The sequence below is a fragment of the Propithecus coquereli genome, unplaced genomic scaffold (genome assembly GCF_000956105.1).
Source record: "Propithecus coquereli isolate 6110/MARCELLA unplaced genomic scaffold, Pcoq_1.0 Scaffold528, whole genome shotgun sequence".
Taxonomy (NCBI): domain Eukaryota; kingdom Metazoa; phylum Chordata; class Mammalia; order Primates; family Indriidae; genus Propithecus; species Propithecus coquereli.
Genome location: NW_012151152.1, coordinates 934,945 through 957,951, shown reverse-complemented (window position 1 = coordinate 957,951; position 23,007 = coordinate 934,945). Strand labels below are relative to the sequence as shown.

General features: G+C 42.3%; 1 protein-coding gene across 1 annotated transcript in view; it reads right to left on the bottom strand.

Moving 5' to 3' along the window:
* Window positions 1-23,007, bottom strand: part of UBR4 (ubiquitin protein ligase E3 component n-recognin 4) — a 127,290-nt gene that overhangs the window by 67,778 nt on the left and 36,505 nt on the right. Inside the window, exons 27-51 of the mRNA XM_012656940.1 lie at window positions 22,041-22,138; window positions 20,968-21,125; window positions 19,322-19,531; window positions 17,928-18,029; window positions 17,509-17,609; window positions 17,062-17,260; window positions 16,513-16,701; window positions 15,981-16,044; window positions 14,662-14,853; window positions 14,046-14,116; window positions 13,808-13,955; window positions 13,131-13,358; window positions 12,314-12,484; window positions 10,731-10,913; window positions 9,399-9,557; window positions 8,899-9,051; window positions 8,216-8,443; window positions 7,737-7,894; window positions 6,622-6,793; window positions 6,171-6,372; window positions 5,148-5,311; window positions 4,462-4,678; window positions 3,436-3,652; window positions 1,417-1,480; window positions 852-986 (exon numbers count right to left, since the gene is read on the bottom strand). Coding sequence (XP_012512394.1) covers window positions 852-986; window positions 1,417-1,480; window positions 3,436-3,652; window positions 4,462-4,678; window positions 5,148-5,311; window positions 6,171-6,372; window positions 6,622-6,793; window positions 7,737-7,894; window positions 8,216-8,443; window positions 8,899-9,051; window positions 9,399-9,557; window positions 10,731-10,913; window positions 12,314-12,484; window positions 13,131-13,358; window positions 13,808-13,955; window positions 14,046-14,116; window positions 14,662-14,853; window positions 15,981-16,044; window positions 16,513-16,701; window positions 17,062-17,260; window positions 17,509-17,609; window positions 17,928-18,029; window positions 19,322-19,531; window positions 20,968-21,125; window positions 22,041-22,138 — 3,983 coding nt within the window. The remainder of the gene's footprint in view (window positions 1-851; window positions 987-1,416; window positions 1,481-3,435; window positions 3,653-4,461; window positions 4,679-5,147; window positions 5,312-6,170; window positions 6,373-6,621; window positions 6,794-7,736; window positions 7,895-8,215; window positions 8,444-8,898; window positions 9,052-9,398; window positions 9,558-10,730; window positions 10,914-12,313; window positions 12,485-13,130; window positions 13,359-13,807; window positions 13,956-14,045; window positions 14,117-14,661; window positions 14,854-15,980; window positions 16,045-16,512; window positions 16,702-17,061; window positions 17,261-17,508; window positions 17,610-17,927; window positions 18,030-19,321; window positions 19,532-20,967; window positions 21,126-22,040; window positions 22,139-23,007) is intronic.

Sequence of the window (23,007 nt, the reverse complement as noted above, 5' to 3'; positions counted from 1 at the left end):
ACCTTCAAAGCAGCCCACTATAGTTAAGTTTCTTAATACATAAGATATTAAAGTCACTAAAAAAATTAAAAAAACATGCAATAACAATCAAAGTATGACAGGAAAAGTAGAATCCACCCCAATTCTCCAGAATTGCAACATCCCAGATTTCTTTCCAACAGTATAAGCGTCATTTCTTAGCAAATTCATATTACCCAAGAATTATGTTTCCAAAATTGCCTTTCCGTAAGAGGCTCAGCAGGTTAAACTCACATTTCTCAATTCTCTGGGTTGGAGGCACAAAAGCTAACCATGGCTTCTGGGCTGGTAGCTTCTCTCAGAGCCCTTCTTCCTCATGGATCTGAACTGTCATCTTTTCCATCTATGGAAACTGGCCAAACCTATCAGCAGCCCCTTTCTTTTACAGGTGAGGCCTGTCTTTCCCTTCAGAGGCTCTCCAACAACTATCCCACAACTGTCTCACCAACAAGCACAAGCACACCTTCCGCAGTGCACCAGGTAGGGGAGTGTAAATACCCAGCAGCCCTTACCTCCTGAGGGATCCCTCAACTCACTCTTCCCCACTGAGAAGCCACCCATGCTCAATGTCCCTCCCTCTCTTTCTTAAGTCTTGCTGATCCTGTTAGAGTGACAGAAAAATAAGTACAAACCAGTGGCCCACTAGCCAGCTTATCCTCAGTTTTGAGTGGCATTCACGAATTTCTCAGAAGAAACTTTAGATGCTGTGGGTTTGATCTCAACGCCATTTTTGCTATGCCCTTGCTTTACACATAAAAGGCCCACTTACTTGATTCCCTGTCAGGACCACAACTTCCGTTTCTACACAGGCATCCCTGAGAGGGAACCGTTACCTTGTGGCTGTGGTAGGCCGAGCGGCTGGTGTGCAGGCTGGCCAGGAGGCTCTTGGACTGCTGCTGGACACTGGCAGGTGCTGGCAGGGACAGCAGCAGAGTGGCCAGCTCCTGAGCTGCATTCTTGTTTCTCTCCTGATGCAACAGACAGCAGGGTTATCACTAATCCACCAATTCAAGGCAGAATGAACTATCTGCATTCCGCTTCCCCCTCCCTTCCTTCTAGCCGCCAGGGCTAGGTTATATGCCATGGACTGCAAAGAGTAAAACAAAAGTTTCAAAAATTATAATCTTCCAACCACACAAGCGAAGAAATGGAATCCAAGCTCATGACTCCCAGAACAGTGTTCTTGTACCACCACTCATCCTATCCTACAACACACTCTCAGTACGGGTCCCCCAAATAAGGACATAGGCCTCGAGCTGAAGACTTCTCTGGAGTTTCTTTGCAAATCAAGATTATGCTATAAATGTTCTTTAGCTGTAAGGTCTCAGGGCCTCAGACAACTCCACTGACTTCCTGCCTCTTCAGAACGCTTCCATGTGCTTTGAAAAAGTAACTTGCCTTCTCGATGATTGGGCCAACAGCAAAGCAGCTTTCCAAGGCTTCTAAAGAACTCACAACCAGCCTAGGGAGACAGAAAACCTGGCTTGAGTACAACCATCATTCTCTCCGCCTTGTGCTTTAGCCTAAGCAAACTATAGTCATGAGGACCTTGGGGACAGCTAATGAATGCCAAATACAAAATCAAAGCACAATAAGACCTGCCACAGGCACCATGCATATCGCTTCCTGTATTACAGGCCAGGAGAAACCTGGCTCCTGCTCGGAGATCAACCTGAGGCCATGTTCATAATCCGTAACTCAAAGACAGGGCTTTTCTTCCTCAAAGTGGATAAATGTGCTTCCTTCTGCTGCCTGTGGCAGGGATCACTGAGATGGGCTTAACAGACTTGATGCAGTGGGACCCAAAGCTCAGGTGCCCTGAGATCAGTGGGCAAAGGGATACACAAAGGGAAAGGTTAAAGCCATCTTCTTACACTAGGAAGGTTAAGGTTACATTTTACTTTTATCTCCGAGAAAATGCACAAAGGCATTTCCTATGAGGCCCTAAGTATTGGGTAGAGAAAACTGTATTTTTAGGTGCATGCCAATTGCCAACATTCAAGAGGCAGTACAAAGCATCTTTAGAAAACTGAGCAATTCTCCCTTAGGAAAGGAACAGGAAACCCAACTATTAAAGGGTACCAGGTAACATGCTCCCCAGGGCTTACTCCTTTGAGTTTAATGTGGTATAGTAAAAAGAACAACATCCTGATAGCTGAAGCTCTGAACAGAGAAAGAAAAGCATTGAGAAGGCAGCTGGAGAGAAAAGGGTTAAGGGGTAGAGGAAGACAGTACAGAACTAGGGAGAGGAAACGGAGGCATAAAACAAATTTCGGCAGAACAAGCGCTCTAGTGGCTTATCAGATGGTAGGACTTTGTTGTTAATCTCTCCACCCCCAACCCCCTTCCCATCCACTGCAGAGAGGGAGCAGAGAGGACTGGGTTAAGGAAGAGATCTGAGAGAGCGTCTGATGCGGCCAACACCAAGTGTGCACTTACAATCCTCCATATACTCCATTTTTACACATGGACAGCTCTGTAGCCATGCAATGACCACAACAGAAAGAAGCAGGAGGACTCTTAAACAGAAGCAGAATCAACGCAAAGCCACACCATTGGTTACACTGCTCTCTGACACACACTCACTCGTGCAGAGAAAAAGAAAGAGGGCATACTAACCGGTCCAGCTTGGTTAGGGACTCAGTTTCAGAACTTGGGGAAGAAGCAAAGAAAAAAAAAGGAAAAAAATGTGAAGCTCAGAGATACCTGGAAACACATCCTAAGCAAACCATGTATGAACAGGGTAGGAAAAAAAAAGAAAGAGAAAGGAGGAAGGGGGAGGCTGCTGGTGGGAGGCTGTGATTCCAAGCAAGGCTATTCTTATAACTTATAATGTAAGAAACTCAAAATCTTACATCATGAATTATTTCATCTACCATGGCAAACCAGCAGCTACCTAGCACAAAGAAGCCAAGCACAATGCTTAAGAATGCCACTGTAGGGAGATTTAGGGAGACTCTGGACTCTGCTATAAAATGCAGCAGACAGCCTCTCCTGCTGGCAATGTTATTACCACAGAAATAGCTACTGCAGAGAAAAAATGAGAAGATGATGAGATCTGAATGGAAGGGAGATGTTTCCCTATAATCTCCACAAGGATGGATCCTAATCTAGAATACTGGCTTAAGTACCTTTTTGTCTGTGGCCTCCAATTACCTAACCATTAAGAGAAGGGACAGAGCTTCTGCCTAGGCAGAGACAATGGAGTCAAGTGACTCTGAGCACATTTTTCAGGCTCTGTCCGCATGCTAAGGAGACACTGAATATGGGGGAGTTTTATGAAAGCTTAAAAATCACAGGCTAGACTTGAAATGGTTATTAAAGGCTGGCTCTCTCAAGACACAGGAAGGTTCTACAGCAAGAGTGGAAAATGTAACAAGCCAAGCCTTGCCAGCCAAACCCTGCCAGCACTGGTACCTCTCCAGAACAGTTCCACTGGTCGTAGTAGGGGCAGCTGAGTCGCTCTCTCCAGTGCCGTTGCTCTGGTTGAGGTTTGAAGGGCAGATGTTGCTGACGGAGGCAGAAGGAAATTCTTCTGGGGGTTCATCAGGCCAGCCAAACTGCTCCTTAGTCTTGCCATAAATTTTTACAGCATCTATCATGGTGACACCTGCTGGATCCACTGAGGCCCCGACTGCAATAAGCAAGGGAAGTCTTTAGGAAGCACATTCTCTAAAGCACTCCCACAACCTCTCCAAAGCAAAGACCAGACCAGTTGGGGCAAAGAAGCAAATAACATCTGTTTTATAGACATATAAACTTCAGCAGCACTTTACTCATGTGTAGATGTTGAATGCATGTGGAAATAGTTCCATGGACCAAATACCTATTAAGTCTCCTACTCAGAAGAGGTCCTAACCTTCATTGTTAAGGATCCTCCTCTGCTATCAGGGCATTATATCCCCCAACCCTCATCCCCAGGGGTCTCTAAGCACTTTCTTTGTTCAAAGTACAGATCATCACCATTCACAGTAACAGCAACTATTTCCAGAAGAAATAATATCAGACAATGGCCAGTAAATGATAGAAGAAATGCCAGTCTTAAAAAAGACTCAAGGATTTGTACTCTGAGGCTTTAAAGTTTTCAATGGCACAGCAAGGTATTCCTAACCACCTCTCAGCCACCTGTGACCTGAGGCCTTCCTCTGTGCTTTAAGAAAGCCTTGTGATTTCACATGCCAATCTGCTTCCTCTTGGCCTCAACAAAGAAGCAGCCATGACATTAGTGAGGGTGACCCAACACTACAGAAGTGAATACTTAACAGAGTTTTACCCTATCTTTACCCCTTCCATTCTCAAGTGTACTCCTTGCCTCTTATATCTCAAATGAAGCTCAAAGTTTCCTAATGACAGAGACTACAGAGAAATCCCTGAGTACTGGAGAGCCACCGACCAGCATGAAATTTAGTCACACTGAGTCTGCACCAGGGGTTGGTGACTCACTGAAGAGGTTCAGCTTCTTATCGGCCTGCAGGGCTTCTTCTCTGGTGAAGGGGAAGTCAAACCAGCGTGAGCGACTCAGGTTAAGCTGCATAGTTCTGCCGAAGATCTCAATATATGACGGGGCTCGTTCAATTGCCTGAGTCCCAATCTGGATCCGCATGCCTGTCATCACCATAGTGCTGTTGTTGTTGCTAATCTCAATGGTGAAGCCACCAGGCTAAAGGGAGATAAGGCACACATCAGAAAACTAACAGAAGTTCTAAGTTCAAAGTTTGAATCCTTCCTGATACTATCTCAATGTGTGAACCTAATTAAGATCTTCATCCTTTTAACCACCTGCCATAATGACTTCCTTGCTTCCAAAGATGGGAAAACAGAGGAAGGGAGTAGACATCTTCAGTATCTTCAACATCAGCCTTCTTTTCTACCCAGCATTAACAACCTCCTGTTGCCCTCTGCACAGTAATCCTGCCGGTAATGGTGGAAACTCAGCCTATAGAATGGGAGTCCTTTGGCAAGTGAGTGAAAGTATTCATTTACTTAAGGGACCATTTAATTAGAATTACAGATTAGTGGCTTTGAGTATATACTTTATACTTGCATTCTAAAAGGAGATGTGTTCTCAAACCAGATTATGTACAAGTTCTTCTATCCAAGGATTGAACCCCATCCAGCACAGTCCTCACCTTGGTGTTGGCCACATACATGCCAGTGGAATTCAGCCGGTGTTTTATCTGTTGTGCATTGTAGACCTGCAGGAGGTCATTACCACCAAACTCCACATCTGTGAGCTGCTGGTTGTGTTCAAAGAAGTCAATGGGGAAAGTCACCTGGCTAGATGTGCGGGTTGCTGCAGAGAACAGTACCAGATTGCCAGAGAGCATCAGTATGTGTGGTCTCTACCACCTCTGCTCCCACGCCACAAGGAAAGACTCCTCCCAGACTGAGCCCACACTCACACTCTAATCTTTCTAAGCAAATTCTGGATGATCATGTTTGCATCAACATGATGCCTACATGTGATTAGCTCTCCAATGATTATTATCCCTAACCACAATATGTCCTAGCAATACAAAGAAATCTGGCGTTGGTGTTAGGTCTATCGTTAATAACAATTAAGGCTCTCTTGTAGCTTGTTTATTCAAATAAATAATAGAAACTATTTCTTTACAGGAAGATGAGCTACACCATTATCTCAAATCTACAAATTTAAGGTGATGCAATGATCCCTGCAATGGTCTTTGCTTAGTTGGATTCACTCACTGCTAAATTCAAGTTTTCACTTCCCTACAGAGTCCTCTATTAGTCAGGTGCTAGACCACCAGCTCAGAGTTCTGCGATGGGTTCTTCACTACTCTGTGGGAAATTAACCAACTCAAGGGATCTATACTTCAATCAGTTCCATTCTGCCAGCAAGCCAATTTCCCTAATTGTTTGAGAGAAAAATCTCTCAAACAAGGCCCAAGACATAACTCCTTACTAGGTACCAAAGAACTGCTGACCTGAAGCAGAAAGCCAATGGGTACTTGCCATTTGGAACCATGACTCTGCTGTAGGGAAATAAGCTAGCACATACCTCTAACTTTACTAAATGTGCAAGCAGGATAGTCGCTATTTCTTTAAAGATATTTGCAACAGTATATTCTGAGTCACTGTCTGGAAGACTGCCATTCCCATTCCCCCACAAGTCTTCTGAGAAGGGGCCTTACTGATTGTAGCTGTTTTGCGCTTTCGAACAGGTTTCATTATGCTGATGACACTGCTTGGCTGCAGGGATGGCTGCAGCCAGTAGGAGGTGTTCTCCACATTGGCCATGTAAATGCGGAGGCTGCCATCCTCACACAGCAAGATCATCGTTGTCCGCTGCTGCTCATTGCAGGCCGTGTGCCTAATGGCAACCATGTCTTGGATCTAGAAGGAGGGGACAAAGGTGTTAGTTCCCATACCTATAGATCAGAACCCACAGTGAGAAAGAGGGAGAGATGCAACTGGTTTCAGAGTCAGGGATGCTGAAGGATGGCAAAGAAAAGGCATCTAGAAGAAAAAAGACAGAAAACCTTTTATAGGCCTTCACTAAAAGAGCTGTGAAAGTGACATAAATATAAAAGTATAAAAAAAGATTGGGTTCACAGCAAAGCGATGGGAGAATATAGCACTGACCTTTGCTTTAGCGGGAAGAGTCTTAATCTCCTGGATAAGAAAAGTGTCTGGTTTCACCATGACTACCAGTGGCACACCTGTAGTTTGCTGAACACAACACACCAAGCCAGGGTGGTTCATCACCTCAGACCACTGGCAAAGGGCAGGAGAAGTCTTACTGCCACCATTGGAACTGCAGACAACAAAATTGGCCACAGTCAGGATGTTAATCACCATCTAATGGTTCTTATCTTGACCTAAAGGCCATCCTCTAAATAGCTATGTGACTCCAGAGCCATATCCTTGGCCAGAGACTCAGATTATCCACAGGTCAATTTTATTCCAAGCCAGGTACACTCCCTCATACACCCCAATGTGTGCTCCCAGGAGAAGTCCTCACGTACAACCTTCAGTGCTAGGCTCCACGTGTGAGGAAGAGGTAGCCCTATGTTCCTAGAAGCTATCAACTGCATAAAGCCACAGAGCTGCCTAAGGCTGATGACCCATTGTCCTATAAGGACCTCTAAGCACATAGAGTTAGGTATGAATTGCTGTCCTTTTTATTTCATCCCAAAGCAGGTAATTCCCAAAGGAGAGAAGCATGAAAGAAAATGCTATAATGGCTTCAAAGGCAGATAAGAAAAACAAGAAGAGACCTTAAGCCTCTTCTTCCTCCTCCCCAAATAAAACTCTCACTATCTCCCCAAATTCCAACCATGCTTCCATTACTGGATACTATGTTTTGTTTGCTGACAGAGTAATTTTACCCCAAGAGGGAAAATTAAAGGGCACTATGGCAGGCTGAGTGGCTAGGAGAAACTTAGGCTCCCTTCTCACATTAAAATCACGTTGCTTGCCTTGACCATAGATTTTCCTTCTAAGTAACAGTGGCCCCCAAAAACTACCTCTTACAGCTTGAGATCACCACAGTCTAGGACAAATCATACAGGCAACCCTACCTGCCAACCCTGGATGCTGCCTGATTTTAAGATACCTAGCAGGGAAGCGAGAGGATTGCTGGTGAGAAGTAAGTTTCACCAGACTCAAAACAGATACCAGGTACTTGGGAGTGGGAGTGGAGATCCCCTGTTGAATGTGAACATTGGGGAAGTCGAACATTAAATGCTCATTCCTACCTTTTGATGTTGATGGGGAAGAGTTGCAACACCTCCAGAGTTGTCCTGCTAATGGTGGCTGCAAATGATTTTCCCTGACAATAGCTGAAGAACAGCATCTGCAATACATGGGAGTAGTACACGGACACGCCACCACCTGCCACCTGGCTATTACTGTCCTGTGGGGACAAAGGCACACATTTGCATTAACTCCTCCTGTTGCGTTGGCTACCAGCTTCCAGTTTATGCTGGTTATTAATTTTAAATCATGATTAGGTGCTCTCATACTCTAAGCATGAAATCCCCGTGGGTAAATCTTACAAATACCCCAAGAATAAAGGAACTTCAAGTCGTATCAGTTTAGTCCCAAAGAACAAGAGTTTTTGCTATTAGGTAAAAAGTTAGAAGCAAAAAGAAAGAAAGAAAAAGAAAAAAAAGAATAGAGGAGTTGCTAACTAATTAAATCTGGAATAGAAAGAAATGGCAACATATGCTCTAACCTTCAGGTCCTCATGATTGATCTCCAGGACATTAGTGACATAGAAGGGTCCCTGCTGGGCACTGCTGGCCTCTTCCATGAGCTGAGTGTAGATGTACCCAGCTGAAGACATTATAACAATGATGTTCTTTCCCTCCTCGTTGAAAAGGAAGGTAACATCTCTTATCTTTGAGCTCGGCAGGAGAAAGTAGAAGGTTGGACTCAAGGCATCAACCGACAGGTCATAAATCTGCAGGAAGGAAGAAAGACTACATAAGGGAAATCTATTTCAGTCCCACCCCCAATTATCCTGGTAAATCCAAACAGGTGGAACTGGCCAGTAATGGGCATTCATTCCTCATTCAACAAGCACCTACCAAGTGGTAGGCATTGGACATATAAAGATGAATAAAATATCCCTTTTCTCTCCCTCAAGGAACAAACAGGGGATAAATACACATAAACAAATTCTGTAACAAGTACAGTAATAGGTGTGCACTTGGTACAGTGAGGGCGGAACCAGAATCAATTTGCTATTGCCTACAGACGGAAAGCACCTGCTCAGCAACATATCAAAAGGCAACAAAATGTGTGATTTTTTTATTTTTAACTTTTGGGAGAAGCTCACGCATATGGAGATCAGACATTCTGGATTTAAAAGTAGAACAATTCTAAGACAACAGCATCAAAGAGCTACCACTATACCTTAACAAAGTCCGCAGTGACAATTGCTAACTCAGTCTGTGAACCAGGTAACCACACAGCTTTGATGATGAAGTTGCCCGTTGCCAGTTGAGGGTGTAATACCAAGTGATCCGAAACAGAACCTGAGCTGCTGAAGGTGAGCACATGGCAGTCCTGGATAATTTAAGGAACAAAACAGTCAAAAGATGATTTGGAAAGTAGGCTAATTCATTTCAGAGTTCTAATGTTTCCTATTCTTCCCTAACATTCCCTTCCTTAAGACAGTATAGTATTTAGGCCGTCTAATAACATTTCAGGTTTCAAGAACATACAGATTGTTTCCAATATAGGAGCAATTTGGAAGACCTGGAAGAAAGTCAAAGAAAGATCCTTTCTGCATTTCAATAGCTTTTAAGTTTTAATCTTAACAGTGAGTAAGAAAAAGTGGTGCTGAGAATAGGGGAGAGAAGGTGACCTGGGTCCACCATTCAAGGTAATCAAAGCTGGATCAAGATTTTTACCTTCAGCCCACAAACTGCCAGGTAGTCCTCCTTGCAAGGGTTTCCAGTAAGGCTTAACACAGTAAAGGGAACTGGGGCAGAAGCCAAGCGTGTCAGCGTCAACTTCCTTTTGCTGGAATCTGCTTGCTTCAGGAGTGCAGAGAGCTGCAGAACAGTGATCTGCAAAGGAACAATTACCAATTTATTCTTACCTGTAGTCCTCTCAGAGAAACCAGAGGAGTAATAAAAATTCTTTTTTTTTTTTTTGGAGACAGTCTCACTCTGTCGCCCTGGCTAGAGTGCAGTGGCATCATCGTAGCTCACTGCAACCTCAAACTCCTGGGCAATCCTCCTGCCTCAGCCTCCCGAGCAGCTGGGACTATAGGCATGCACCACCATGCCTGGCTACTTTTCTATTTTTTTTTTTTTTTTTTGTAGAGCTGAGTCTCACCCTTGCTCAGGCTGGTCTCGAACTCCTGAGCTCAAGCGATCCTCCCAACTCAGCATCTCAGAGTGCTAGGATTACAGGTATGAACCACCGTGCCCAGCCCAAAAACTCTTTCAATAGGGATATTAGTTTGCAGTCTTTCTTTTTGCAGGTAAATCTCATAGGAAAATCCTAGATCTATACTAGCCTCAATTTCTCCTGGCTAAAATACATGGAATGTCTCTCATTCTCTCCTTCCAGGGAGGACAAAACAGATGAGTAACGAAACCAACTTCTTTTTGTAGAATCAATTCACGAAATAGTTAAACAGTTCCTATGTACCACTATTCTTTTCTAGTTTTCTGTGAAACTGTTTTTGAAATGATTTTAGAGTTGTTTTACAGACTATCCACATTTTCACTTAAGATAAAGTGAAAACAACATTAGTGGTAATGGAGAGGCCAGAATACAGAAAAGCACGATACCTAGCACTCTTCCAACTTCTACTAGTTCTACAAAACAACACCAACTTCCCTGTGTCCTTAGAAGGCTGGGAGGGTAGGGAAGGACTAAATAAGGAACAGAGTCTTCCTCCAGAATGGCCAGACTGGGCAAGTTTGGGAGCCATGCTGTCCTAGGCAAGTGCTGGTCATTACCTCTTCCAAGGGCTTAAAGAATAAGTTTTGAGTAGAAATTTACTAATCAGAAGCAGTCTTTGTCCTAGTCATACAAGCTCTAGGTCTAATCCAATAACTCAGGATTTAAGTATTTTAAAAAGCTCAATGAGATCTGTCCCTACATCATTCTTGGAATCCAATGGACTTTTTTCCACAGAAGGCCAATCTGAGTGTGGTCATCTATTTGTTTTGCTTAGCACTGAAGACAAACATGACTGAACATGAGTGGGCAGGAATTGGAGGACCCACCTTGCCCTTCTCGTGGCTCACAGCCAAATGCTGGCGGCGCCCATGTGGGGAGGAGAGCACACACATAGCCACCCGCCTGAGCACATGGGCACTGATCAGCTGCCGGATAGTCTGGCCCTGGTCTCCGCTGTAATTCATCCGAACATTCTCAAAGGCACCTTCCTGGGAGCCTAGGGTAGGAACCTGGCAAGGAGAGAAACAGAGAAAGTAGGCAGTAATAAGGCAAATAAGAGCAAGTGGATTCATACACTATTCAAGCACAATTTAGTCATTCAAAAGCAATGGGTTTCAACTTCCAATCATGGACAGCTAGGTAAATCTGTTGAAGTTATCAGTCCAATAAAAACAACATAGTGGGCCGGGTGCAGTGGCTCACGCCTGTAATCCTAGCACTCTAGGATGGCGACGTGGGAGGATTGTTTGAGCTCAGCAGTTCAAGACCAGCCTGAGCAAGAGCGAGACCCTGTTGCTACTAAAAATAGAAAGAAAATGCCTGGACAACTAAAAATATATAGAAAAAATTAGCTGGGCATGGTGGCACATGCCTGTAGCCCCAGCCACTCGGGAGGCTGAGGCAGAAGGATCGCAGGAGCCCAGGAGTTTGAGGTTGCTGTGAGCTAGGTTGCCGCCTCGGCACTCTAGCCCAGGCAACAGAGCGAGATTCTGTCTCAAAAAAAAAGAACAACATAGTGAATTTTTCACAAAGCTAAACTTGATTAATGCAAAATACTGTGGCCTTTTAAAAAAATGTCAAAATGTCCTTTATCTTATAAATGGTGATGATAGATGGAATTGTTTTTCATTGATCTAACCTGGCAAAATTAAAAGTCAGCAACTTCATGGGTCACCAAACCCACCCCAGTAATTTTTAAGCTTCATCTTTAATATCTAAAAATCAATGCTCTAAAACTGACTGATTTTTAATAAAATACCAGAATATATGTGTGTATGCATGTATTTCCAAGTGAGTATTCTTCCCTTAAAAACAGCCACCTATGAGATCTATCCATGTAACTCATTCACAATCTTCGTCCACTTCCCTTTTGGGATTGCCGCCACTTTCCTTTCCACTACTTAACTCTGCCACTAAAAGGCCAGGAAGACCACATCAGAAGCTCTACATTCAGTGTTGAGCAGCAGGTTTTAAAGTAGATAATGATTTATAACCCATGTGATATGAAGAACTAAAGGAAATTTAGCTAAAGAGCTATAAGCAAAAGAGGACAAACATTATTTTGCAAGCTAGATTAACTTTAGGGAAGAAGATACAGTGAGGAGGTTGTCTACTTTATATAAAGAAGAAATTTCTAATTACTATAATTGCCCTAAAATGGAGTTCCTCACATCTTGGGGGTTCATATATTTACATAAACTAAAATGGGGATTTATTCCCTTGGTTGGTCCACATGACTCTGGATTTCCTTCTTTTGAAGACACACTTAATATGCTGATTTCTACATTGTTCATAGTATGGTCTTAGATTATAAATCTACTGCTCTAAGGTATATTCCTCAGAGAAACTAGGGATCTCAACAAATTTGCATTCCCATACCCACTAAACATCATGGTCCCAACACACTCACCATGAGCTGGTCTGTCATCTCAACCGCCTTGTCAACAGTATGCAGCTCACTGAGGGCTTGCTGTGCCCGGCTGCTGCTCCCCACGGCTGAAGCCTGCTGAAAGTTGGTCTGAATGGCATCCATGAGGAAATTGAGCATGTCTAACACAAGAGGAGCGAAGGAGAAATTGGCCTAAGAAAAATTGAAATATACAAGTGGAAAAAAAAGACAGAAAAACAATGGGTTATACTCAATAATCTTTCCAGCAACCACCTTCAGAATCTAGTTTCCTCGCTTCCAGTTGGATATTCTAGCCATTATCTCATTCTCACCATAACCCTACATTTGATTCCAGTCAATATGCAGTTGTGCTACTAACTCTTGAGCAATCTTTCTAAGCCAGGGGTCCCATGTAGACACCCTAATGCTCAAAGGCATTCGTCATATATAATTAGCTAACTTCTTGCCTACATATCTAAAATGGTTCTAGTTATGTACTATCATTGGAAAAATGAGAAAATAATCACTCAAATCATTTTCTGCATTCTGTGCTTCAGATGAGGAATGTTGGCCAAGAAAGGTGCTCCAGAGTATTGCACAACTAAAATTTACTCTCCCACCAACCCCACCCCATAATAGCCCTAATACTCCCCAGGCATAAACCCTTTCCTAATGACTGAAAACACATACTATTTGTATTCATACTGTGAAAATGGATAAATTTAAAGAAAAAAAGAAAACAAGTTGCCAGAGGGGGCCTTGTGCATTATTTATTCTCACACAAACTTGCCAGGCTCTGAACTCTGTCTACTTACTGGGGAACACCAGTAAGCCCCACCTGGTTCTGCAGCTCCTCCCGGCAGCCCTCTACTGTGCGGCACAGGCTGCTCTTCTTGGGCTTCTCTTCATCAGCAACCTTTCCGTCACTGATGGTGACCTTGGCCTTGTCAGCTGGAGAGGTGCTGGCATGGCGCACCAGACTCTCTGAAACCCTGGGTTCACTCTGAAATGCTGACTCCTTCATGGTGGAGCTCATGCCACTGCTAGGAGTTCTCTTCACCAGTGCCTACGGACAGAAAGCATCAGAGTCCCTTAGTTCTTGCCACAAACACAGGGGAAATATTGCCTAAGATCTTGGAGGAAAATCTGACTCAAGGGAGAAATTAGCTAAGCATTTAAATGTTATCCAAAAGCCTGAATTCTGACCTTCAAGATATTCTCCTAACATCTAACTTCTTTACCCATAACGGCATCAAACCTTGACCTTAACATCTGAAATTAAGGGGAGGTCTTAGGAAAAACTGACTATAAGACCTCTAAGGACTTTGCTTGTTCTAATATTCTAAGTGAAGTGCTTAGACCATGATTATACATATCATCAGTGACAGAACCACAACATATTCCTAGACTAAGGTCCAATGGAGGTGCCATGGGAATTTTCTAGTTCAGCTTAAGTATTCCTGTGTCCCTAATATGCCATTCTTTACAGCTCAGTAAAGGTTCTAAATCTCTCACCAAGCAGCTGCCATCCTCCTTGGCCCCACAGTCACAGAAGAAGGACCCATACTTGGCGTAGGAAATCTCGTGATCCTTGTGGCATACTTTAGCACACACTGTGCACACACCCACTCCATCCACCATTTTGCAGGTGTGACAGTGGTACCTACAAAGAATAAGAACCAGCAAATTAGCTCAGAAGTCCCAACAATCAAGGCCCAGCAAACCCTCACCTGACAGGAAGAACTACTCTTACCAATGCTGGTTCATGAATTCTTTCTGTGTGATCGTAAAAGTGCAGAGTTTATTGCAAAGAGAATCTTCATCCTTCAAAGATAAATAAGTCTTTTTAATCAGAAATATATCCCTCTACATAGATACCCACAAAAACATACCTGCCTCAATACCCTATGGAAAGTGAATAATCAACTCATAAATGACCAATAGAAACTTGCCGCAATTGGAAATAGCTAGCTGGATGAAAATCTGCTGCAATTTCAGGTGAGTAAGACCTTAGAGTTTTATGATTAAGGAAAAAAAAAAATCTTATGCTGTCTGTACAAGGGAGCTCTCTTCATTCCCGTGAAGAACTCACCCCTAACATTCCATTTTGGATACAAAGACTGAGAAGCAGGACAGATGACTCTGGACTGAAGAAAGGCATATGCTTATTAAAAAAAGTCCTTTCTGTAAGAGATTACAGCCCTTGCTTTGGTTGGCTCTGCAGGCCTAGATTATCGGAGTGCAGCATTAGTTTTGTAAGCTGGAAGTTTTGAAGTTCACAGGGGGCCAGAAAAGAGAACCAAAAACTAGGTAGTGTGCTAGTCAGTCAGTCCCTCGAGACATTAACTGAGAGGTTCCTTAGTACTTACTGAATCCTCGGCCTGGGAATCTTCCTCTTCCACTGCCAACTCCTCCACCCAGTCTGAGTCCACCTCGATGGCCCGCTCTTCCCCATCCACTGAGAGGTGACTTGGGCCTTGACCATTACTCTGGCTCAGGGCATTTGTAACATCAGCCAAGTAAGACATAATGTGGCATGTGCACTCCAAGATCATCACATGCTGCAAAAGAAGACCACAGCCCCAAAGAAACTTCAGTTCTCCATATTTTATTATGTAAACCATGTTTTCTCAAGCTTTTTCCAATAAAGCTCAAGATCACAGGAATGGTATGAAAACAGAGAGAAAAAAACAGTATATTTTAATTATCTATTTCTCCAACTCTTACCACTATGTCTGCATGCAGCTGATCAGTAAATTGTACCAAATTGGTGTGTATTCATTCTTTAGCACAAAGATGGCTCTTTACAAAATCTTGTAAGATGCAGTAGAATTGAAATTAAGAGAATGAAGTAAAAATAGAGACTAAAATCATTCCAGAAAAGACCAGATTATACGTATGAAGAAGCTCTCATTAGAAGTTTTCCCTTACCATTAGCATTTTTTTTTTTACCATAGTGAAGGTCATTTTCATTATCAGGTTTTAAACTAATACAGAAAGAAAGGAATAACTTCAGAGATCAAGAGAAAAATTTTCCAGCAAACCAGTGGAAGTAGTTCATGCTTGCCTAAAAAACCCAGTAGTCAGGCATCAAAGACTCATACTTCTAAGTTCCTTGGCTCTATGTATTCTGACATTTCAGTGCTGAAAGGATAAAGATTAGCAAGAAAGGAGGGAGAAATGAATGGTACCATGGTGCGTCTCAGAGGTCAGCTATCTGATCTTAGCCGCCTCTGTCAGGCTCATGGATTGGGTAGGAGGGGAAATGCCTGAATGCAAGATGTCTGTCAGTTTCAAACCCCTTTTCTTACGAGCCGAGGAGGCAGTATGTAACCCTATCTAACACTGACTCAGAGTGCATAGTGCCCAGGCCTGAATAGGGGACAGTTTTCTATAGCATACTAATATCTTAGAACGGCAGGAATTCACTGTTTTAACAAGGATGCTATTGTATATTGTTTGCCAGTATATTTCCTTCCTCTCACTTCTTGCCACCCGGAAGACACCGAAGGGCATGCAGTTGGCAATTACACACTTCTAGTACTTTGAGATTATCAGCCTTAACCTCTGTAGGCTAGCAAGCAACAAAAGTCAATAGGGAAGAGAGACTTCCACCTGACCTCAAAGATAAGAATCATCTGTCCCTCACTTCCTATTGTCCAGGAACAGTGTTCCTCACTATTCTTACCTTTCCATGCATTACATTGGCATTCAGTTTTTCAACCACATTCTTCTGTGACAGGTATTTCTTGCTGTCCCAAAGAAAAAGAAGGGGAAGGGGGAGACATAAAATCATCTAAGGAACCAAAGAAAGGAAGCATCTTCATGAACCCTGAGCCAATTTTAGGATATTGCAAAAGTATTGTCCTAAATGCTTTCTAAGCATGCAAAAGCATTCTTAGACAACTATGTAAGCATTACATAGTCACACAGCTTGGGGTGGGGTGGTCTGGTCTTAGAATTATCGTTGACAACTGGCATACTTTTCCCAAGTCTTCTCTTGTAAATAATGAACAGGGAGCTCTACTGAGAAAACTGTGAAGTCTAAAGAGATCAGAGATATTGACTGCCCCTCAAACACTAATAAAAAGGTAGAGATTCAAATTTCTTTTATATTCACTCTGAGTTACTAAGAAAGTAACCTGCAAGAAGTTATACCCTTCTTCTCCAAGAGCAATGTTGTAACCAAGAGATAGGTTCCTCTAGTTTCATCATCTTACCATCTGCTCAGCCAGTCCACAGCAGCATTATGAAGCTGAAGGTGACCAGCGCCTTGACCTGCACTGGCCAGGGTGGCCATCACGACCATAAGTTCGGGGAAGCCAGTCCCATCACCATTGGCCAGCATCTCTGTTGCCATGGGGGTCAGGGTGCCCAGAAGCACAGCACATACACCTTCCCCAACTTGGCTGTTGGAAAAGAAAGAGCAAATTGGTGAGTAGCCAACAGAAATCTCGTATTTCAAATTGTAAGAGTAATTAACAGAGGTTTTAAATTAAACATTAAATACATGACTATACCAACCCCAGTTTTGGACTTGGGCTACCAAAGCACAAAACATTCACTTAGGTTGCAACTGACAGGCCAAGTCATTCCAAAAGTCTTTCCACAGAAAAAAATCCAAGAACTACACTATAATCTATAATCCATCTAGAGAGAGGGAGATAGGAAAACATTGAAAATACTGATGCCTGAAGGAAAGATAGCTGCAAATATCAACATATTTCTGGGATTGTCAGGGAAACATGACATAAATGCAGTTGTTTTACCTGTTTTCCCGGACAATGTATGTGGTCAGTAACTGCAACAACTGCCGGTTCTCCTGAATTATATCCAGCTGATCAGAATCTTTTGGGGGTGATGTCGTCATGCGGGTGAGCCAGGCCTGCAGACGCACAGGCTCCACACATGCCAGCTGTGCCAGAGAGCCACAGAGATGTAGGAGGCTTGGGTTAGGGCTCTTCTCAGCTAGGAACAGATCAAGAGGCTAAGGTCAGTGAAGAAGGGCAAGGGGGAGGTAAGGAAGGGGCAAATTATGAGCCAGGAAAGGGGAAAAGTCTCCAAGCAAGTTTTTAACTTCCTTCCAAACTTTCTCTGAGGGATTCTCTCCACTTGTTAGCATTTCCATGCTATAGTTAAACTCAGGCAGAAGATATGCACAGTATTAACCAGACATCAAAGTTCCCATAAGAAGATTACCAAAAGCTGTCACTCACTCAGCTGGAAGAGTTTGGTGAAGAATTTCAAAACTCGGTTACAGAATTTAGCAGAGAGGTTCTCATTGGCTGTTGCCATCATGATCTGCACAAGTTCTCCACTGGGAGGCAGGAAGGGGGAAAATGGAAGAATCACATTAAGCCTCACATAAAAGGCATCCGTTTCTATTTCTTCACAATCTCATCTCCTCTAGAAAAAATGGTCACTTGTGAGTCAACAACACAAGGTGTTCATGAAATCAATCCCCTCATCAAAACCCAAAGGAGTCAGCAATTAACCTAAGTCCTCCCCAAGGTACTGACACCTAAACAGGCGATGAGTATTCCCTGAGAAAAAACACCAAAGTCAACACATATAGCTCCTTGCTTTCAGGAAGCATTCAAAACATGTTCACTGACTAAAGCAAAACATAGCTCACCTGTCAGAGAAAAACTCCTCCATCGCTTTACGAGCCTGGCTACTTTCCAGTTGCTTTTCCAAATATTGGAGACATTCTTCCAAGATGGATTCATCCAGTCCACTGAGGATCAAAAGGAAAACTTAACTACCAGTATTAGTATCTGTTTCAATATCTTCCTCATACTGACATTTAAAAAATCCAAAGTTCGTTTGTTTATGACTAGACCTTGAGGGCAATGTTCAAGTTTGTTCTGTCAAAGCTTAGCATAGAACCTGGCACATAGTAGGTGTTCAATAAATGTTTGATGTTTAAAAAAATATTTATTTTATTCCCCCTTTTCCTAGGAAATTAAACAGGAAAGGAATCTAAAGCTCAGAGTCTTAATACAGATTCAGCCATTGATTTTGTTCGGGGGAGACACTTTGGATGAATCATTTCCATACAGCTAAATTGTCTCAAATTCCTTATCTGTTTAAAAAAAAGAAGAAGAAGAAAAAGAAGAGAAAGGCCGGGGGAGGGGGAAGGAGTCCTTGATGAAAATCTGGACCCCTCAACAACAAACAGACAGGAAATCCCAACACTTGGACCCTTTATCTGTACAGTTCTGAGTTGGGAAAAGTGCAATGTGATTGTTCTTTACGGTTCACCTCCATCAACACAGCCTGAACTACCAAGGTCTAACAATGCTATGGGACCTCCTAATTCCACAGACAACCTATTTCAGAAGTATGGTCACAAAAATATTAGAGACTGATTTTGGACAGGCACAGTGGCTCATGCCTATAATCCCAGCACTTTGGGAGTGGAGGCAAAAGGATCACTTGAGGCCAGGAGTTCGAGACAAGCCTGCAGAGCACAGTGAGACCCCCTCTTAAAAAAAAAAATTTTTTTTTTTAAATCAGCTGAGCATGGTGGCACGTGCCTGTAGTCTTAGCTACTCAGGAGGCTGAGGTAGGAGCCTCCTGTGCCCAGGAGTACATGGTAACACGGACTATGACTGTGCTACTGCACTACAGCCTGTGCAACAGAGCAAGACCTAGAGAGATCTTGTCCCAAAAAAAAAAAAATTAAACAACTAATCTTATCAAGATCCTTTGCATACCTCATCACATCTACATAGCACATGATAATCATTTGAATTATTTAATTTTAAGAATCCAATCTGAACATTTAAGGCTTCCACTTTCTTAATTACTTATTCCTAAGAATTAATCACAAAAGAGGAAGATTCCAGATAACTCTCCACATATTTCCATATGAATGACAAATGCACATAAATAGAGAATTTTCTGTTGAAAAGCACAATAGCGACAAGGTATTCATTAATGGTATAAAGGCAGCAGTGTTGGTACACCTCACGGACTACAGCCATATAACACAGGAACCTGACTGTTCTAATCTATCAGGCTCACCTATTGGGATCTGCATGATTGGCCAGAATATTGTAACAACCAGTTATCAGCTTCTCATAAACACGAGCCAAGAACTCATCAGACTCTGCAGGGCCCAAGATGCGTTCCAGGGAGTTGCTACTGATCTCGGCCACACTCTCGGTGCTTGACTCCAAAAGAAGAGGTAGCAGGGTCCGAATTACCTGTGGCGGGTTCATCTCATCTGACCAACTTCAACAAAGAAAATGAAACCCAGTTAGTGTACACACTCCAAAAAGCTGTAAGGCATGAACAGAAAAATGCAACTATTTATTGGGGCAAGGGCTTTTACTCCAGTCTTTGTTTTCCCTTGATAGCTGTTTTATACATAGGTCTAGTCATACAATTTCATATTCTTCTCTTTCATTATTATATCAGAAATAAAAACCACTTCCATTTGAAAAATCCATTTATTAAAACATCAAGTTAATTAATGCATTTTATAATACTCAAAAAAGAAAATTAGGCCGGGCGCGGTGGCTCACACCTGTAATCCTAGCTCTTTGGGAGACCGAGGCAGGCGGATTGTTTGAGCTCAGGAGTTCAAGACCAGCCTGAGCAAGAAGAGCAAGACACCGTCTCTACTAAAAATAGAAAGAAATTAATTGGACAACTAAAAATATATAGAAAAAATTAGCTGGGCATGGTGGCGCATGCCTGTACTCCCAGCTACTTGGGAGGCTGAGGCAGAAGGATTGCTTGAGCCCAGGAGTTTGAGGTTGCTGTGAGCTAGGATGACGCCACGGCACTCTAGCCCGGGCAACACACTGAGACTCTGTCTCAAAAAAAAAAAAAAAAAAAAAAGAAAATTAACTGAAACCTAAGCAAGTAGTCTATCCCAGACAAGCTTTCTAGAATAATTGCCAGGAATCTAGATCACTTTTAAGGCAATGTGATATATGACTTTACCTGTAACCTATGTACAGGAAGACAAAACAGTCCCTCCCTCAGTCTACCCTAGTCCCTACAAGGGTAGAGTCTAATTCCCACAATGATTCTGGAGAAACTTTATCAAATAATCCATCACTACCACTTTAAAACTCAAACTCAAAGCACCAAGTCACAATAGGGTTTAAAGCCAGCATGCTTTTTCTGAAAACTACTACACAGAGAGGAGGAAGTACTCTGATGCCCTTTGAATCTAAGTTAAAAATCATTCTAGGCTGGGTGTAGTGGTTCATGCCTGTAGCCTCAGCTACTCAGGAGGCCAAGGCGGGAGGTTCGCTTGAGGCCAGGAATTAGAGACAAACCTGGGCAACATGGCGAGACCTCATCTCTACAAAAAACTTAAAAAATTAGCCAGGTGTGGCGGCGTGTGCCTGTAGTCCCAGCTACTTGGAAAGCTGAGGTGGGAGGACCACTTGAGCGCAGAAATTCAAAGTTACAGTGAGCTAAGATTGTACCACTGCCCAGGCAACAGAGTAAGACAGTGTTTAAAAAAAAAAAAAAAAAAAGAAATCATTTTAGGTAAGTACTCATACTTTACTCTAAAGCAACAGGTTCTATTTGCTAATGAAGCATACAAGAAAAGCATTATTATATAGCTATAAAAATTCTCATCGTCCCCTGTTAGCTACAATAGAATACATACGTAGAGAGCCCTTGGGGGCTATGTATCAGGTACTCACACGATAAGATCTCCAGTCAACCTGACCAGTGAGAGGAGAGTGTGCTTCAGGGAAGCAGCCAGGGGCAGACTTTGGCCACAAAGAGTCCCCAAGTGCGCAGCCTGCACAGCACTGATGTAACTCTCAGAAGGGATGGTGTCATTGGCAAAGGCATTGCGCTGAAAGGAAGCAAATCAGACGTGAATGGATAGACCATCTTTCCTGGATAAAATTCTCACGTGGAAAAAAACAGTGACATAAACTGAGACCCCAGTGGCCTCTACTCAGTATATACTGTTATTCATCCTGGGAAGGAAAGTGGAGTTGGGGGAAGGAAGCAGTCGACAAACTTTAGTTAGTACGAAGTTAACAGTTAAATACAACAAATAGCCAATACCACTTTCAAATGATTAGAGTATAATATACCATATTTAACAGTAAAACTATTGTTTATCTGTAATGATTCAGAAGGATCTGGATTTTATAATGCATCTGGTCTCCATTGCAAAGATCATAATTACCCTTGTACTCTAGCTCTAGCAGGGATAACAAGATTATAATACTTAGTTTTTCCAAAGAAATTTTAGTAACAGATTAATCTGTTAAAAAAGGTAATCTGAGTAGAGCACACATAAAGATCAAATAAACTGACAGAAGACTCAATAGTATCTAAAAGTCTAGAGAACCTAAAAGCTACCCCATAAGATTATAACAAAAGGAGCAATTTCCTGACATATAACCTATAAAGGAAAGGAAACGGAATTAACTATACTGAGAATTCACATGCCAGATAATGTGCTAGGTACTTTATACTTAATACATTTAATCATCATATCCCAATATCTAACAGGTGAAGAAACTAAGGCTCAGAGAAATAAAGAAAGTGGTTTGTCCTCTGGTAACACAGACTTCTAAACAAAAGGACCACTTGAGTAATTAAATGCACTGATTATTGATTCAATCATAGCCAATACTACTGTAGTATATGAAGATCTCTTGGTAGCAAGTTTAAGCCTAATTCTTTAGACTTAAGAACAGAACACAGAAGGGCTAGTGCTCAGCATTTCTACTCTTGGAACAGACAGGGGACTCACCCAGGATCCAATATTAGGAAACTCATTGGTACTGATGTTGTTCCAGGACTCACACACAGCCTGCACTGATGATGGCAAATTCTGAACCAGTGTCGGACCTGGAGGCGATAGAAAGGACAAGGAATCATCACAAGAAAGAAGGAACAACCGAGCATTTTAAAATGCCAAGTGCAAATGCATAAAGAAACACGACAGCCGAGGCTGTCAAAATAATTACTAAGATAGCTTAGATGGATATTTCAATAGCAGTACTATGTCCAAGAACCAGCTAATTGCTTAATAGCTAACAATCTCAATTGTAAGGTTTTCATTTCCCATCATATTCACTTTCTAATCTTGCAAGTAAAGACGACAACTGAAAATAAGATGCAAAGTGAAGTTGAGTCACTGTAAGTCAGGCTAAAATCACCATTAAATATCTGCTCCCCTTCTATGAATAGGTATCGCTTTGATCTTTTTTCCCATAAGACAAATCTTGAGGGCAGGGATCATAATGCACATTAAGAACAGCATTCAATAAGGTAGTACTAACTGAGACTATCTGAATATTAAATGAGTATTTACCACATGAACTGCCATGTGAGTTGTATTTAACTCATGCTAGTTTTGAGCCTAGGGCTTCATAAAGAATATGTAACTCACACATCTTTTCAGCTTGGGAGCCACGTGAACTTTTTTTCAAGTTGCATATAACTCATGCACAGAAAACAATAAAAAATAACAAATTTTTCATTAAATTAGAAAAGACGATTTTTGTTTTCAAAGTTTTTATTCTATTTTTGTACTAAAACACCATGGCCCCAAGGAAAAAAAAATTTTTTTCTAGTGTGGCAGTCAATGTGTTAAAGTGTAAAATTAAGGAAAATACAATTGGCTATAAATTTTAAAGGGTAACTACTGCACTTAACTCCAATCCTGCTCAAGGCCTTTGATTTTCTGTTCTAAATTTCTGCCAGATCATTCCTAA